Source organism: Lissotriton helveticus, chromosome 1_1 (assembly GCF_964261635.1).
Source record: "Lissotriton helveticus chromosome 1_1, aLisHel1.1, whole genome shotgun sequence".
Lineage (NCBI taxonomy): Eukaryota > Metazoa > Chordata > Amphibia > Caudata > Salamandridae > Lissotriton > Lissotriton helveticus.
In genome coordinates, this window is record NC_136057.1 from 1044003893 (window position 1) to 1044021391 (window position 17499).

The 17499-nt window shown below is 45.1% G+C and overlaps 1 protein-coding gene across 3 annotated transcripts in view; it reads right to left on the minus strand.

Moving 5' to 3' along the window:
- NME6 (NME/NM23 nucleoside diphosphate kinase 6) overlaps positions 1-17499 on the minus strand; it is a 167836-nt gene that overhangs the window by 67530 nt on the left and 82807 nt on the right. For 2 of the 3 annotated variants that reach the window (XM_078677918.1, XM_078677920.1), the window contains exon 5: positions 6659-6698. In XM_078677918.1, the coding sequence (XP_078534044.1) occupies positions 6659-6698 (40 nt within the window). Of the gene's footprint in view, positions 1-6658; positions 6810-17499 lie in introns of all 3 variants that reach the window. The other variant, XM_078677921.1, reaches the window with a different exon arrangement.

Here is a 17499-nt window from a genome sequence, read left to right on the forward strand (position 1 = left end):
GTTCTAATGAGAGAGATATCTAGCCGCAGATTTGGAGGTGGGTCTATGAATGGCCTCAACCCAGAACGTCCTGCAGGATCAAGCAGGCAAAATGCCCCTTTAAGTGAACCTGACTGTACAGATAATAGTGCTTTCTGAACGTACTGAGAGATGTGGCTACCTGGCAAACTTCCAAGATAGGGTCTGCGTGCAAATAAAGTGGTAGAAGCTTTGGCCCTGTTAGAATGAGAACTCAGTCCTTCCGAAGGCTACTTTTTTAGCCAACACGTAGCATATCTTCATGCAGAGCACCGTTCCTTGGGAGATGGGTCTCTTCTGCATAGCCTTGCCTTTTTTCGCCCCAGTGAAACCGACAAAGAGCCGATTATCCACCCGGTATTCTTTGGTAAGCTCATGTAAAAGCTCAACTCTCTGCTGGGGTCAGGGAATGGAGTCCTCTTCACCTCCTCCTCAGAGGAGTGAGGCAGAGCATAGAATGCCGGCAAGGTAATGTTTTGACCAACGTGGATTGACATCACAACTTTAGGCAAGAAAGATGCCAGTGTTCAGAAAAACTGCTTTTCTGGGGAAACATGTGATGTAAGGCAGATTGACACAGAGAGCGTGAGGCCTCTGATCACCACCTCTTCCAGATGGCCACCTTAACACAGAAGCGATGCAATGGTAACCACTGTCAGCTCTGCGTGGGTAAGTTAAATGGGTCTGCTGCTGAACATTGGTAGAGAGGGTTTGAAAATCACAGTCCAGTAACCACTACGGCAGATCTTTTGCAGTCTCCTACGAAATCTCGATTTGGTAAGAGAGGTACCCTTGCTGGTGGGCTCACTGAGACTTCAGGTCTCACTGCAAAGCCTGCATATGCCACCTCGCATGCTCGAGCAGCAGGATGCAGGAGGCCATCAGTACCAGCAGACTCAGAGTTGACCTCACTGAAATCTAGGATAGAGAATAAAAGATCAAGATCATAACCTGTATGTTCTGGTCTCTCTTTCCCAGAGCAAAGGCACAAAACAGTGTCCACCTGCCTCTTTACTTTGGCATGCCCATCTCCTTCATAGTCTCCTTACCACTTCCTCATCATACTATCTCCTACCTTATCCTGGCCCCTCAAACTCACTCCCGTCTTCACTCTTCCATCTAACATTACACACAACACACAAACATTAGTGAAACTTGTACAGCTCTACATTTTGTGTGTTTGATGACTGGTGTAGTGCTACTTCCCGTGCTGTAAGAGCTCTGTGTATGTGAGAGACACTGGCACTACTGTTGCAAATGCTGTTCCTATTCAGTGTACGAGAGGAAGCACGTGCAACTTCTACCCGTGCTAAACTGCCCTGTGGAAAGGTGCATTGCTATTACCGACAAGTACTCTGTCTTGCACTGCCCACCCTGTACCTCTTTTGTTTGGTAGTAAAGCTAAGTAAAAAACAAGCATTAGAAATGCAATCGGGCTCGGATTTTTTGAGTTTGAGCTAATGGCATTGTAAATGCCAATGTATTGCTGCTATGTGTTATGGAGTGTGTTCATGTGGTGTGTACTGCCAGTGATCTCCTTGTGAGTGTGAGAATATTGCACCGTTACTGCCTGTGATGTCCTTCTTGTGAGTGTGAGGAGCTTGCACCTCTGCTGCCTGTGGTCTCCTTGTGAGTGCAAGAAGATTGCACTGCTGCTGCCTGTGATGTCGTTCTTGTGAGTGTGAGAAGCTTGCACCACTGCTGCTTGTGATGTCCTTGTGAGTGGGAGAAGCTTGCACCTCAGCTGCCTGTGGTCTCCTTGTGAGTGTAAGAAGCTTGCACAGCTGCTGCCTGTGATGTCCTTCGTGCGAGTGTGAGAAGCTTGCACCGCTGCTGCCTGTGAGTATGAGAAGATTGCATTGAGCATCTCTGTGCTGTGCCTGTTCTTTGTAAGGGACTCTTGCTCTGTTGCTGCTGCTGCCTTGGCACAGTACCTGCTGTGAGTGTGTAAGGGAAGCTTGCACCACTGCTGCTTGTGATGTCGTTCTTGCGAGTGTGAGAAGCTTGCACCTCTGCTGCCTGTGGTCTCCTTGTGAGTGTAAGAAGCTTGCACTGCTGCTGCCTGTGATGTCGTTCTTGTGAGTGTGAGAAGCTTGCACCGCTGCTGCTTGTGATGTCCTTCTTGTGAGTGGGAGAAGCTTGCACTTCAGCTGCCTGTGGTCTCCTTGTGAGTGTAAGAAGCTTGCACAGCTGCTGCCTGTGATGTCCTTCTTGTGAGTGTGAGAAACTTGCACCGCTGCTGCCTGTGAGTATGAGAAGATTGCATTGTGCATCTCTGTGCTGTTCCTGTTCTTTGTAAGGGACTCTTGCTCTGTTGCTGCTGCTGCCTTGGCACAGTACCTGCTGTCAGTGTGTAAGGGAAGCTTGCACCACTGCTGCTTGTGATGTATTTCTTGCGAGTGTGAGAAGCTTGTACCTCTGCTGCTTGTGGTCTCCTTGTGAGTGTAAGAAGCTTGCACTGCTGCTGCCTGTGATGTCGTTCTTGTGAGTGTGAGAAGCTTGCACCGCTGCTGCTTGTGATGTCCTTCTTGTGAGTGGGACAAGCTTGCACCTCAGCTGCCTGTGGTCTCCTTGTGAGTGTAAGATGCTTGCACAGCTGCTGCCTGTGATGTACTACTCACTACTCTACTCTACTCACTACTCTGCACTCACTACTCACTACTCTGCACTCACTACTCTACTCACTACTCTAGTCACTACTCTGCACTCACTACTCTACTCAATACTCTACTCACTACTCTACTGACTACTCTACTCACTAGTCTACTCACTAGTCTACTCAGTACTCACTACTAGAGCAAGGCATAGCCTCTGACCCTTATAATGCTAATGCAAACAACAGGCCAAAACACAAAATGACAGTTACTAAAAGACATTTTTAAACTAACACCATAAATAAAAACAGAGGCACGCCTAGTCCCCACCAGCATGTCAAGAGAGCACAATCAAACCAATGTAACACAGCTTAGCAATCAGTCCTCAGCGCTTTGGAATACATTTATAGACCCAGGAAAACAGCCTGGACCTGAATGAGATCACATACTCGGGAAAGATGGAGGGGTTCACCCATCACTGAGCTGGGCAGGTGGCCTCTGGCCTGAGTGAATGAAAGCCTGCCTTCGTTTCATAGGTCTGAAAACACAGCTGCTGCTTGGAAACTACTGTGTCCTTGGTACCCCAGGTGCACAAGCCATTCGACGTGATTCTCCTGGGCTTTCTGTCACTCACAGAACATTGACTGTCTTTGCAATGGTGTCTCAAACCCTCTACAAGAAGTTTGTTTCCAACTTTATCCACCTTTTAAAGTGATGAAGTTTGCATGCTATACACGTTCGTAAATGATCCTCAGTGAGGATTGATATAAGTGTACACAAGGTCAAAGCTTCTAAGATTCCTAAATATTAAGAGCCATAGGAAGTGGAATGGATTTCTGCGCATGCGCGAGAGCCTCGGGGCTAATCTGCTATAATTTAGCCGCATGTCTCACAATTCGCAGGCAGTATGCTCCTCCGTTACAAACGTGTGTCTAAATATTAGCTGCTTAAAATACTGAAAAGTGGATTCCCAGTAATATTTCATGTATACCTGTCCACGATTCTGACAGGCATAAATGACACCCTGATAAACGCACAGCTGTGTGCCACTTCTTTCGTCCCCACCTGCAAGGGATGTCGTGTGCCAGATTAATTGGTGCAGAGAGCTCTTGTGTGCCGAACACATGCTAAGAGCGATAACATAACAACGGTTATCACCCTGCCTGCTGACGCAGCTTCCCAAACATGCTTTGTTCAGGTGACATTCGTGTTTTACATTATGCAGCCGGTTTTCAGCTCAAGTCACTGCTCACCAGCGTTCTATAGTCAATGGCGATGAACGTGGCTAGAAACCAGGTGACAGGAGCACTGAGTTCACAAGTGTAAGGCTAATAACCTGCAGGGCATGTGCGCACAATCAAGAGCACGTGTAGGTGTATCAATATTAAACAAACCACCAAATTATATTGTTTTCTAGATGTGCATCCATGTTGGAATTAAGAAGGGTTCCGTTTTACTATGTCATGGGGTTTACCTACGAGTGAACTTCAGGTATCACTGCATTTTTCTTCACCTTCTAGGGTGTGGCAAATCGGTTTGCACTGCTGGTGAATGACACACTAAAATTCAGGTCCTTTGACCCTTGTCACTCGCCGCTGCCGCTGCGGCTCGCTCAGCAGATGCCTCCCGCCTCTGGGGCCGCCCCAGCCGGTCGCTGGCATCGGCCCTCATCTATAAAGCCGCGTTTCGTTAAATGTTTACACATTTCAGTGGCAGAGATGAGCGTGTTTAGATTTCCAAGTGGCGCTTTGACAGGGGCGCGGGCAGAGAAGAAGGAGCGCCTCAGCTGAGACTCACATGCCGAGGAGTCACGGTATTTATCACTCTTGTCGCTTCCGGTCCTAAAACCCGACGGAGGCTGCAATGCTCGCTCCCGGATCCGCAGCCGAGCCCAAGGCTGATAAGACTGGGTGCGTCGTACTGCCTATAATCACGAAAGCTACGTTTAACATAATACGCCTGGGTTTGCACCCATGAATCTACTGCCCCCTAGTGGTCCGTATCTGAGACCCTGGGAAAAGGTAAGAACAAGGAACAGCGCGTGCCCAAGCTCTAACCACACTGGTCCCCACATCACACTGATGCCGGGGCCCTCGTTCACCTCAGATTTCTAAAATGCAGTTCCGAGCAGTGAAAAACAACTGCGTCGAGTGTGCTGACACCTGAGCACGGCCTTTTGGTGCTGTAAAAGTAGATAGTTACTGAGTTTTAAAGTGGTCAAGAATATACGGATTACATTCTATACCCACCCGTCTGTGGTTCCCTACACTTCTGAAACACGGGCTGGATTTACTCACATACATGCAACACAGTGCTGTTGCATAGCGGGGGGTGAGCCAGAGAGCTGCAGAGCAGCTCCCCGGGCCGGCAGGAAGGAGCCGCACACGGCGTCTATGCCTGTGTGCACGTGAGGAGGACGCGCGCCAGACAAACACACTGCTAGATGGTGAACGCGCGCACACCATCTGGAATGCATTACACGGCCACCCTGACAGCTCCTAATTATAATTAATGTACTTCTTTGCGCGAGCACGAACGAAATATGCCCAAAATGGCGGAACAAAACTACATTTACCCTATCACTTGAAGCCTATTAAAACGACAACACAACGAAGACGAATCACTGGCCAGATGACAGAACACGCTAAGGAATGTGTGGAATTTGTCTCGGCCAAAGCCCTAGGAGATACTTCTTTTTTTTCTTCTTTAACATTAGTTCTCAAACTCCTCCCACTTTCAGTGGGGAGGAGTCCGAGCCCTAACAACAGCCAAAAACAACTGGCTACCGGCTCCTATTAGATACTGGGTAAAATGGAGTATTTTAAAGATAGTCTGAAATTCTGCTAGCAGGTAGTAGACAATGCAATCATGTGAATGCTATGCTGAAGAACATTCAGTTGAGTTCTGTGCCAATTATTTTATTTAGGATTCTGTAAAGTGCGACTGACCACCAGCGGATGACCTCATTGTACCCCAAAGTAATCCCCTTAATGAAGGCTCTTGCACATATTTCACCTGTGTCTTCAATGTTCCAACATTTGACAACAAGCAACATACACATAGAAGTTCATGTTTGGCAAAAACCCTGTGAAAATGGATTTGGAGACCACAGATTTTATAAACGAAAAACATGTGTGGCCTTGCCAAAACAATGCCTATAAAAAGTACTCCTGTCGTCTTAGCGGGGACAGTTTCGACAAAGCACTCTCCACAAAGCCAGCAGGAATTTCTTGAATGTACAAGCGGTCACCCGTTGCACTCCTCATGGCCAGCTCCGCTCTGACCCCAATTTTCTAAAATAAGAGATTCAGGGCCAGATGTAGGAAGCCTAATACCGGTCGGTAACGGCCGAAATTACCGAATTTCGGTCATTACCGACCGGTATTAGGCTTTTCTGATGTAGGGGCCTAATCTAAGGATTCGGTAATTTAAGGAATCGGTAAATTACCGAATTCTTAAATACCGATTTGGTAAATTACCGAATTCCTAATGTAGGGAACACTTAAATGAGTGCTTTTCCCATGTTAGGATTCGTTATTTCCCCCAACTACAAGTTGGTGGTAAATAATGAAAACCCCCAAAAAAGCAATTTCATGCAAATTAGGGCATGTATGTGTGCCACATGTGCACCCATACACAATTGAGGGGTGCAACAGGGTGTCAAAGTGACACCCTGCCACCCTTCAATGTTTTCCCCCTTTTACCGAATCGGTATTTACCGATTCGGTAATTCCCATTCATTTCTATGGGCCTCCAGGCCCATAGGAATGAATGGGGAATACCGATTCGGTAAATACCGATTCGGTAAATACCGAATCTTAACGATTCGTTAATACTTACCGAATTTTTCCCTACATAGCATATACCGATTCTAAAATACCAAATCGGTAAAATTCGGTATTTTAGAATCGGTAAATGTCCCTCACCTACATCTGGCCCGCAGTGTGGTACTTTTAATTACAAGTGTCAAGTTTACCATATTGATTTTTCACTTAATATAAAGGTAGAAAAGTGATATCAGTGTCAAAAAGAGAAGTCTGTCGTACCTGGCCATGAACTCCACCAGTCTCTGATAGAAGAATCGCCCTGCAAGGAGACAGACAGGTTTTCCAGTCAATAGCAGGCCTCTTACAATGTACAGCACGCCACACATGACCATGAAGAGTGTCCCAGTCTGAAGAGCAGGAGACAGTCAGCCTAGAACAGTCACCAGAAAAATACTCAACAAGCATTGGAAATGCAATCGGTCTCACATTTGCTGGAATAACAGGTATTGGGGGTGTAAATGACAATGTATTTTACCTATGTGTTATGGAGTGTTTGTATGTGGTGTATAGTGGAATTGTGTGGGTTGGATTGGAATTGTTAGTTGTGGAATTGTGTGGCGTGGATTTATGTGGTGTGGATTTTTGTAGTGGAATTATGTGGCATGGCGTGCAGTGGAATTATGTGGATAGTAACTATGTGGTATTGAGTATACTGGAATGATGTGGAGTGGGATTGTGTGTTATGGAGTGAAATTATGTGGAATGGTATTTTCTGTTGTTGAGTCGCATCTACTGGAGTTTAATTATGTGGAGTGCTATTGAATTTTGTAGCATGATGTGCAATTCTGTGATGTGGACTGGATGCGTTGTGTAATTCTGTTGTTGAGTTATGTGGTTTGGTGTTGAATTGTGTGTTGTGGATTGGACATGTGTGGAGTTGAATTGTGTGTCAGGAATAATGTGGATAGCTTTTCCTTTTTGCTGGAAAAAAACAAATAGGTAGGAGCTAAGTTCCTGATTTGTGTTTTTGGGCTTTAAAAAACATAAAAAGAGGAGCTGGAGCGAAGGAACACAGAGGGAGGAGGCAGGGTGGAGAAGGAGGTTGAAGGGGAGGTTGTGGGTGGGGAGAATCAACAGGCGACCCCATTAATGTTTCCCCAACCTGAGATAAGAGCTGTGATGGATGCAGTGAGAACAGAAAACTTGGTAAGGGCACAGGGTTCAGTTGTCAAAACCAACAGAAACAAGAGTCCCTATTTGGACAAAGGTACCTACCTCTGCCAACTAGCGATCCCCAGTTCTAACATACTCACATTCCAAAAAGTAACCTAATTCCTTGCTGTTTTTTTTTTTGCTTCCCATCAGTTCCTAAAGCCTTTTCTGACTCGGGTGATCAGCCCATCCTCAGTTAAGGGGTACATTTTTAACTAGGACAAGAAAGAGTAGGGATGACAAATGACATGTCATTTGCTATTATCTACTGAATTTTCCTGTTTGTGGCACTAAACCACTTTTAAAAACGTTTTTCATAAACCTTCCTCAAATGTACCTAGCAGTATGGTTAATCCAGAATTTGGAGTGGTTCAAATGAAGCACGATCCCTAAATTGTATTCTTGGAAACATTTCACAAATGCATAGTTATTCACCACTCTGTACTCTTTATAGAATTTGTATTATCAGTTGATGCATGGTCAGTACAAAATGATAAACCAATGTAAGCCACAGCTTGATTAGCTGCTCTGGGTAGCTGTGGCTTTAAACAAACTATAAATACTATATATGTCTGTGACACACAATGTTGTGCTCCAGCAAGGACCCAGACACTTACTGAACTTTTTAATAGGCTAAGAAGAAAGCCAAACAACATCTAGAGTTTTGCTGGGGCACAGGTGAACTTCCTTCTAAGTTCCCCTCCAACACTAACCTAGAGATCATGTGCTGAGTATCCACACAAAGACACTGGAATGTCTGATAGCAGACTGCCTGTCCATGTCAGTGCACCGTGAGGACGTCATCAAAATGCAGCCCGTCCTCTTACCCACAGCTATGGCCAAAGACCCTGGTAATGGAAGCCCCTCAGATACCCAATACCTCAGTAGGTCTGGCCCACCTTCTTCCCTGCAAGCCTGTTTGGATGTATTGTGTGTGGCTATGCCAGGAGTTGATGGGTGGCGGGCCAGAAGACATTAATCACACAGAGCCCATGGCTCCTTTCAGGAATGGTCAGTCTGTAAATCTTGGATCAGTACACGCAGGATTTAAACCTCACTTCATGCTACTTTTCCTCGAGCGTACCTATTGATTCCAAAAGGGGTGTTCCAATTACCCCAATTCTTTTTGTTTGAGAAGAACAATGCGATAACTTACACCTCCATGGGAATTGCATCTCCAAAAATTACAATTACACCATCTGTGCTGCTCTTGCTGCTCTAATAATGTCCCTAACTGATAAACCGACCCTACCCTTCCTGTTCATCTTGCTTCTGTCGCACATGGACTGTTATGCGAAATCGGAAACAGCAACATTCTTATGGGATAGAGCAAATGCAATGTGTATTTATAATAACAATAATCATAACAACTCGATTCCCATCCATTGTTGCCTCAAGTTGAGATCTGAAGAAGAAACTTTTGCTCTGGTAGACTGTTTATTTGTGGTGGTATATATGCTCAAACTGGAAATGACTATGACTGGCAATCACTACGACTGGCAATCGGTCTTATCTGCGACTATCTTAAGACTAGTCTGGTTCCTGTTATCTTGCTTATGTTGTGCTCACCATTAGACATCTTGCTACACAACCTCCTATCCTGCATAGGAAGCAATCCAGGGACATTTCAGAGACTACCCGATTTTTTGTCATTCTGATCCCAATCTACAGAATAGGACGATCCATCTATGAGATACGTTGAGTTGTAAATGTTTTGAAGGCAGTAGTTAATTCAGGTATGAATGCCCTTGAGCTGGGTACTACTCAGTTAGAGGCCTAACAAACTTTCATTTTATACAATAGAATGGCCCTAGACTTTGTCCTGGCTGCTAAGGGTGGGGCATGCATTATACTTACATCCCAATTTCCTATGTAGTTACTCATGAACAGATTGGGAAACTATGTGAAACTGTCAAAGACCTACACACTATTGATGAGAACTTAGGTTCTGAAGAGTAGGACTGTGAACATAAGGAAAATAATTTTTAGAGGATAGTTAAAAAAAAAAATACTGCAAGTATTTGTTATCATTATTGTTGTCCTGCTGATCTACTCTTTTGTTTAGTCTCTACTGCAAGCACCAGCAGAGTCAAGAGTACTTCCCAATCATAACGGTTGAAAGTCTATGATGATGGCGATATTGATGATAAGTCTGATTATGGTACTTTGGTAAGTTGCAAAGGTGATATAGAGTATGCAGTATATACAATAATAAATATTGAAGTGTTCTAGGTTGTGGTTCCGAAAAGTCTGGACTCGTGTATTAGACTTTGCCGCAGTATGACGATTTTGGTATCAAAAGACCAAGAATGGCTAATACACTATGTACAAGCATTTTCGTCATGTTCCAGTAACGATTTCACCTCGAAATCGTCATTTTCGTCCTAAACCCTTGGCTTCCATTTTGTGTACAGCAGCCATTTTGTGAGTTGCCCTCACATAGGCTTATAACTACAGCCAAATTCGATTCCAAAGGACACGTACACCTTAATTGACTTCTCTGTGACCTGGGCAAGCTGAAACCATTGCCCCAGGCCGAACCTGCCCGGCCAGTTTCTTTCCCAGTGGCCGAGCGAGATAGCATCAAGGCACAACATGCCATAAACCTTTTCATCACACACACACCCTGCCTAACCTTGCTCACACCTGTCCCTGATTCTTTACATACAACTTGCTTTACGAGGAGGAGGTGCCCGTTTTTATTGGGGGTCCACCGATTTCTGATGAAAATGTTGGGCCTTGCCGGGTAATTTATTGTGGGCTGAACAAATTGAAATGTGGGCTTGTCATCATGACTCTGCTTTTTCTTTGTAGTGAAAATATGTGAATGGTCTACTGTAAATCTAAGAATGTTTGCCTGAAGCATAATATTTTGTATAAAAAGAGAAGCCTGGCTTTGTAAGATTGAGCAGTCTCCTGAGAATATACACGTGCTGTACTTCTAGGACGCCTGTTACTTAGTTGCAGCCAATAAATTCGATCTTTGACTTCACCTAGAAGACTCTGAGTTTCTGTGTCTGTGTCTGAATCAGGAAAGTACTCGAGGTCTTTGGGTGTTGTCCCTGGCACCGCTGGGTTACCGGTTCAGTACCGGTTCTGAAAAACCCAGTACCTCAGCTGGCGCCCAACGTGGGGCGATACCAACGGTACCGGTCCAAGCCAGAGGTTCGTGAGGAGCTTTGTGTGAAAATTCTGGAGGAAGGCCGCCACTTCATTGACCCCTGCATGTCGACGTGGTCCGAAAGTCTTTGCTGCGAGGTTCCCCGCTTCCCGACGGCTACGAAGGACTGCTGCCCTGGCTATCGCCCTGATTTGGACCCTTGACGTTTGGTAGAGCGAAACGATAGACGAGTCTTCTGGTGACGTCATCGATATCTCAGTTAAGTATAAGTGGAGCGTCTCCCAGTCCTTAGTTGGTCTTAGTTTGGGTATTCCCTTGGGATCTTTGATTTGGAACTTGCAAGTAGAGAGACTAGAGAGAGAAGATGCCTGGTCTTAGCAGACTTGGAAATTTGTTTTGTCTTGGTTGTAATAATAGGGATTCCCGATTGGAGGACTCGTGTCCGGTTCCTCCGATTGGAACTTCAACTTATGAACTGTATGTGAAACATGGAGTAGGCCCCATCACATATAATGAAGTATGGATCAAATACACTAGGAAGGATGGTGTTTTAAAATGGCCCCAATATGGTAGCTTTGACACGGAGGTTTTAGATAATCTAGAAGTTAAACTTTTCAAGAAGAAAGCCCGGCCGGCGATGTTTGACTCTTTCCGCCTATGGCGTAAGGAGGCCAAACAGAAAGAAATTAAATTAGAGAAGAAAAATAAGAGAGAAAGGGGTATTTCGATAATGCAAGCTGCTATACAGTTTAAAGATAACGAAGAGGAACAAATGAGTGAGCAGTTGCACAGGCAACGTAAAATGGTGATCGATAAATGTTATCCAGTTTTGCCGCCTCTTCAGCAAGATGCAGCAAAAGAGCTTGAAAAAGACCCCCTAATGTCGCATTTGTTGAGTTTGCCACCCCCCTATGCGCAAAATGCTACGGCACCTCCGCAACCTTTAGTTGCGCAACCTTTAGTTGTTGTGCCTCCTGCTCCTCCACAACCACCAGCTGTTCTCCAGGTGGTTCCTGTTCCTCCGGTGCTGCCTCCTCAAGGGCCACCGCCTTTGACATCTGCTCTGCCTTTACTTCCTACGACTTTGACTACTATATTGACTCCCACTCCTGGTATTCCTTCTGACACTGCCTCTGCATCTGCCTTGCCTCCCCCTGCTTTTCCGCTTGTCTTTTAATCGAATTCTCCCTCTGTTCGACAAAGAGTGACTAGCACGGTCACTAGTCTTCTATATCCCTTCTTTGGGGCAACAAGCACGACCCCCACCTCAGAGCGTGCACAGTTGCGTAGTCAACTGCCTGATTCTAGGGAGAAGGAAACGTTGAATTATTTGGCACATAAATGGGTTACTGAACCGACGAGATATGAGCTAGAGTCTGTTATGGATGTCTTCCATCAGTGGGAAGAACCAAAGCAGAGATACGTTTTTGAGAAAATGTGTACTTTCCTTTGTGAGGATAGAGAGGAAAATGATTTGGAGCCCAATCCGCCTGAGTTGTGTCATATACGGTTCGAGTTTGGAAAAGGCGCAATTGTGGGTTCAGACGTTAAGAAAGCAGTTGCGACATTGTTGTCATTGAGGACTGAAAGTGTTTCTCGGTCATTGTTTGAGTCTGATTCTTCTGTTAAAAAGAAGGTGGGACAGTATCCCATGAGGGAAGTTCCCCCAGTTTGGAGAGATGGGGACGCGAATGCTAATCCAATCATTCCACCACACTTTCAGCGTGTGTGGGTACATGTTCCATGGAAGCGAGCTGAAGTTTTGGCCCTTAAACAGACATTGCCTGATCCCCGTAAAAATCCTGCAGGGTATTACAAGGAATTGTCCCAGACTGCAGGTTCATGCATCATGAATTTGGCGGATATAGACATGTTATTTGGGAATGTTGTTCCACAGCCTTTATGGGGAAAGATTCGTCATGCAGATCATGATCAGGAGTTAGGTGACTCATGGACTAATATTACGGCTGCAGATGGCCGACAAGTTGGTGGTGCTAAACCCGAGCCTTTAGTAGCAGATCTCCCTGGTAGGATCATTAATTACATGAAAACTTTAATGCCTGCGATGCGTGTGAATTGGGACAAGTTGTCTGCGTGCAAGCAAAAGAAAGATGAAACGGTGTCAGATTTCTTCACCAGGTTTGAAGAAACGTTTGTCGACCACAGTGGTCAGGATATGAGTACAGAAGGAGGCCAACGGTTGTTCGTCGATAAATTTGTGCATAATTTGCTTCCCGAGTTGTGTAAGAAGTTAAAGGATTCAGATAGTTCTTGGGCAGTTTCCTCTTCAGCACCGATAGTGGCTATTGCACAGTACTACGAAAATCGAGACAAAGATGAGAAAGATAGAGCAGAAAAGAAAACTAAAGAGTTGAAAACAAAGGTTCTGTTACAGCAAGCGTATCCGTCACGTGGTGGTCAGAATAGTGGTGGTCAGAGTAACTATCAGAATACCTATCAGCAGCCTCAACAGTATCAGAGGAACTCGCAAAGAGTCGAGTATACTCAACCACGTGTCCCTGTAGGTCCCAATCAGTGTTCATATTGTAAGGAAGAGGGTCATTTCAAGTATAGTTGCCCTATTTTGTTACAGCGTGGAAATGGTGTTTCTGGTGCAAGAGGTCGAGGTGTTCAGCAAGCACCCAGAGGTAGAGGACGTGGAAATTTCCCCCAGAACGCACGTTCCTTTCCGCCTCAAAATTCAATGAATAGTTTTGATCAGCAGAATAACGCGTCTGTTAGGACGGCTCAGTACTATGCTGATGATTACTATGCAGAAGATGAGCATATGGAAGGTAATGATTTCTAGGACAGCCATAGACAAAGAGAGGGAGTTGTTTCAGTTCCAGTAGATCAGAGTGGACCTTACGTTGAGGTGATTACATCAGGTGTGTCAGAGCCTTTTCTGTTGGATACTGGTGCTACAAAGAGTTTTATTATGCACTCCAAACTCCCTGGCGCACCTTTGTCTGGCGAAATGAATGTTTCCGTAGGTTTTTCTGGCGCCACGGTTAGAAATCCGATTTCTAACCCTTTGTCTCTTTCTGTTGGTCCTTATGAATTAGAAGCACCCCTTATTCTGACAACAGGTTGTGGTGAAAACTTGTTGGGATTGGACCTTTTAAAAAGATTGTATGCGACTTTGTATTGTTCTCCTTCAGGAGTACAACTTACACTAGGTAAGAAAGTGGTTTCTCCAATGTACTTGTCAAGGGATAAACATCCGACAGAATTGTCGTTTCTTCCTGATATTCTTTGGGCTACTGGTCCTAATGATGTGGGTCTTTTGGAAATACCACCATATGTTGTGACATTGAAAGCCAATGTTAAAATGCCACGAATTCCCCAATACAAAATTTCTAGTGAAGGTGAAAAAGCTTTACTAGCGATCATTTATGATCTGATTGAAAAAGATGTGATTGAAGAGACAAGAGGCAACGTTTGCAATAGTCCTGTTCTGCCTGTTTTGAAGCGAACTGACCCTTCCCAGCCACCTGTTTACAGATTTGTGATTGATCTTAGAGAGGTGAATAAAATAGTTGTGCCACAATTTCCAGTTGTTCCTGACATAACTGCCCTATTGACTATGATTCCAGCTTCTGCCACCTGGTTTTCGGTGATTGACTTGAAGAATGCTTTCTTCAGCATCCCGATTGCTGAGGAGAGTAGGGATATTTTTGGCTTCAGTTTAGGAGGTTGAAGCTTCCGCTTTAAACGCGCTCCCCAGGGCTACTGTGAAAGTCCATCAATATATAGTCAAGCTTTAAAAACACAGCTTGATACGATTGTTTTACCTGATGGCGCTACCCTCATTCAGTATGTTGATGATTTGCTTGTTGCTGCAGATACTGAGGAAATCTGTAAAGAAGCCACGTTGTCTTTGTTGCGTCATCTGTGTGATTTGCATCACAAAGTGTCTCTCTCAAAATTGCAATATTGTCGACAAGAAGTGACCTACTTAGGTCATCTCTTATCGAAGGAGGGAAGGAAACTGACCCCAGAAAGAATTCAGGCAATAGCGAAATTGAGTGTGCCAAGAACACAGAGAGAAGTGCGTGCTTTCTTGGGCGTTACATCATATTGCAGGCAATGGATACCAAATTTTTCCTTGCTGGCCAAACCTTTGGTGGCATTAACTTGTAAAGATACACCGAATCCCGTCCCATGGTCTGAAGAGTGTCAGAAAAGTTTTTCTGAATTGCGCAGTGCATTATGTTCAGCTCCTGTGTTGGGTACCCCCGACTACAAAAAGCCCTTTACATTGTATGTCCATGAGAAAGAAGGTTGTGCATTGTCGGTGTTGACACAGTTGTTTGGAGACAAGCAGCGCCCATGCGCGTATTTTTCGTCGACTTTGGATCCGGTAGCTAAAGCATTGTCGAGTTGTTTAAGAGCAACAGCGGCAGCAGCTGTTTCTATTCGACAGTCTGCTGGTTTAGCGATGAATAACACGTTAATTGTGATGGTTCCACATGCAGTGGACACGTTGTTAAACAGAACCAAGACACAGCACTTAACTAGTGCTCGATTGTCAGGTTACGAGTTAACATTGTTAGCGAGCCATGTGCATACAAAAAGATGCAACACACTGAACCCAGCTACTTTGTTGCCAATTGTAACAGAGTTAGATACTTCTGAACAGCATGATTGTTTTCTTAGAACAGAAGAAGAAACGAAAGGGAGAATAGACCTCCAGGACACTCCTCTTGTAAAGTGTGATGGCACCTTATGGGTGGATGGTTCATGCTTCAAGCTTCCGAATGGTGATACGACTGCAGCATATGCTGTCACGACTTTGCATACAATTGTTGAAGCTGCACGTATCCCACATAATTCAGCTCAAGCAGCAGAATTGATTGCACTTACGAGAGCATGTGTGTTGTCGAAAGGAATGAAAGTGACCATCTATACCGACAGCCAGAATGCATTTGGTGTGGCTCACAGTTTTGGACAATTGTGGAAAGAACGTGGGTTCCTGACTTCGCATGGAGCTAAGATACAGCATGGTCAGTTGGTGAATGAGCTTCTTGAGTCACTTACTTTGCCGTTGCAAGTTGCGATTGTGAAATGTAGCGCACACAAGAAGGTGACTGATGATGTTGGTCGTGGAAATGCATTTGCTGACGAAATCGCAAAAGAAACAGCAAGGAATGTGAGGAGTCGAATGTATGTTGCAGGCCCTGCAAGATGAATTGGTGACGTTGGAATGTGTGAAGACACGATAGAGAGTGTGAAATCTATTCAAGCTGAAGCTACAGAGAAAGAGTTAAGTGTGGGGAGAGAAAGTACGGGTAAATTGGATGCAAATGGTTGTTGGGTTGAATTGTCAGAGCATCAGAGATGGTTGTTACCCGATGCGTATGTGCTTGCAGTGGTTACAATGGCCCATGGAATGGCTCACATCAGTGTGAAAGGGATTTGTAAGTTGTTGGCTCCAGTATGGAAAAATGCTGGAATTCCTAAGTGTGCAGGGAATGTGGTCAAGAATTGCATGGTGTGTCTGAAATACAATCCTGGTAAGGGAACCCCAACTCCAGCTGGTCATTTTGCGCCTCCAACGTATCCGTTCAAGGTTTTGCAGCTAGATTTCATCCACATGGAAAGGTGCAACAACCTGAAATACGTACTCGTTGTTGTTTGTGCCTTTTCAAGATGGGTAGAAGCGTACCCCCTAAAAGACAACACTGCCCTATCCACAGCTAAAGCCCTTGTGAAAGAGTTCTTCCCTAGGTTTGGAATGCCGAGAATGGTCTGGAGTGACAATGGGGGTGAATTTGTGGGTCGAGTGATGAAGAAAGTATGTGAAGGGCTAGGCATTCATCAGAAATTTCACGCCACAAATCAACCCGAATCAGCTGGATTAGTAGAATGTTACAATGGCACGCTAAAGTTAAAACTGGCCAAAATTCAAGCGAGCTCTGGTCTTAAATGGCCTGACGCTCTGCCTTTAGCACTCCTATCCACCAGAATGACTGTGCATTCGCGAGTGGGACTTAGTCCATATGAGATAGTTTTCGGCCGCCCGGCCAACATATAGGGAGTGCCAAGGCCCACAAAATTTAGTGAAATCGAACACCCTGTTTTGCTTGACTATTTGTACAAATTGACGGCTAAATTGCGTGTTTTACACCAACAGGTTCACGACACTCTGCCTCAAGCCTCTGAAGCTCCAGGTCATCACATTGATCCTGGATCCTGGGTTCTGGTGAAAAACTTTCAGCGAACAAAGAACGACCAGCCCAGGTGGACCGGCCCACACCTCGTCCTTCTTTCAACGAGATCAGCTGTTCGAGTGGAAGGAAAGAAGCACTGGATCCACGGTGTACATTGTAAGAGGGTGCCCTTGCCTCTGCTGTACGACCGGTGGGTCCAGGAGGGTGTCGCCGACTCAGAGGCCTCGTTTTCTGCCTTTCAGTGATGCACGTGTAAAAGGAACACTTACTGAAAAAGAGAGTGACAATATTTTGCAACCGGCTGTATCACCATCAATTCGATTGGACACGACAGAACCTAAACTCCTTTTCCGAGACCAGACAATGCCTGGAAAACAAAGATATAATCTGAGGCCGAGAACTGTGAACTAATAAAAAGATATTCCTTTTCTATTGCTATTTTTGAAAGTGCAGCTCTCTCATCTGAAAACTTTTTTTATTTTTGTTTTTCGAACCACCATCCGGGTTCCGCTGTAGGGTCGCGGTTGCCCACAGTCTTTGGGGTGCAGCTGAAGACGTTAGGTCGACAGTTCTGGTTGGTCTAAGGGAGTTGCCCTGGACTGACAGAAGCATTC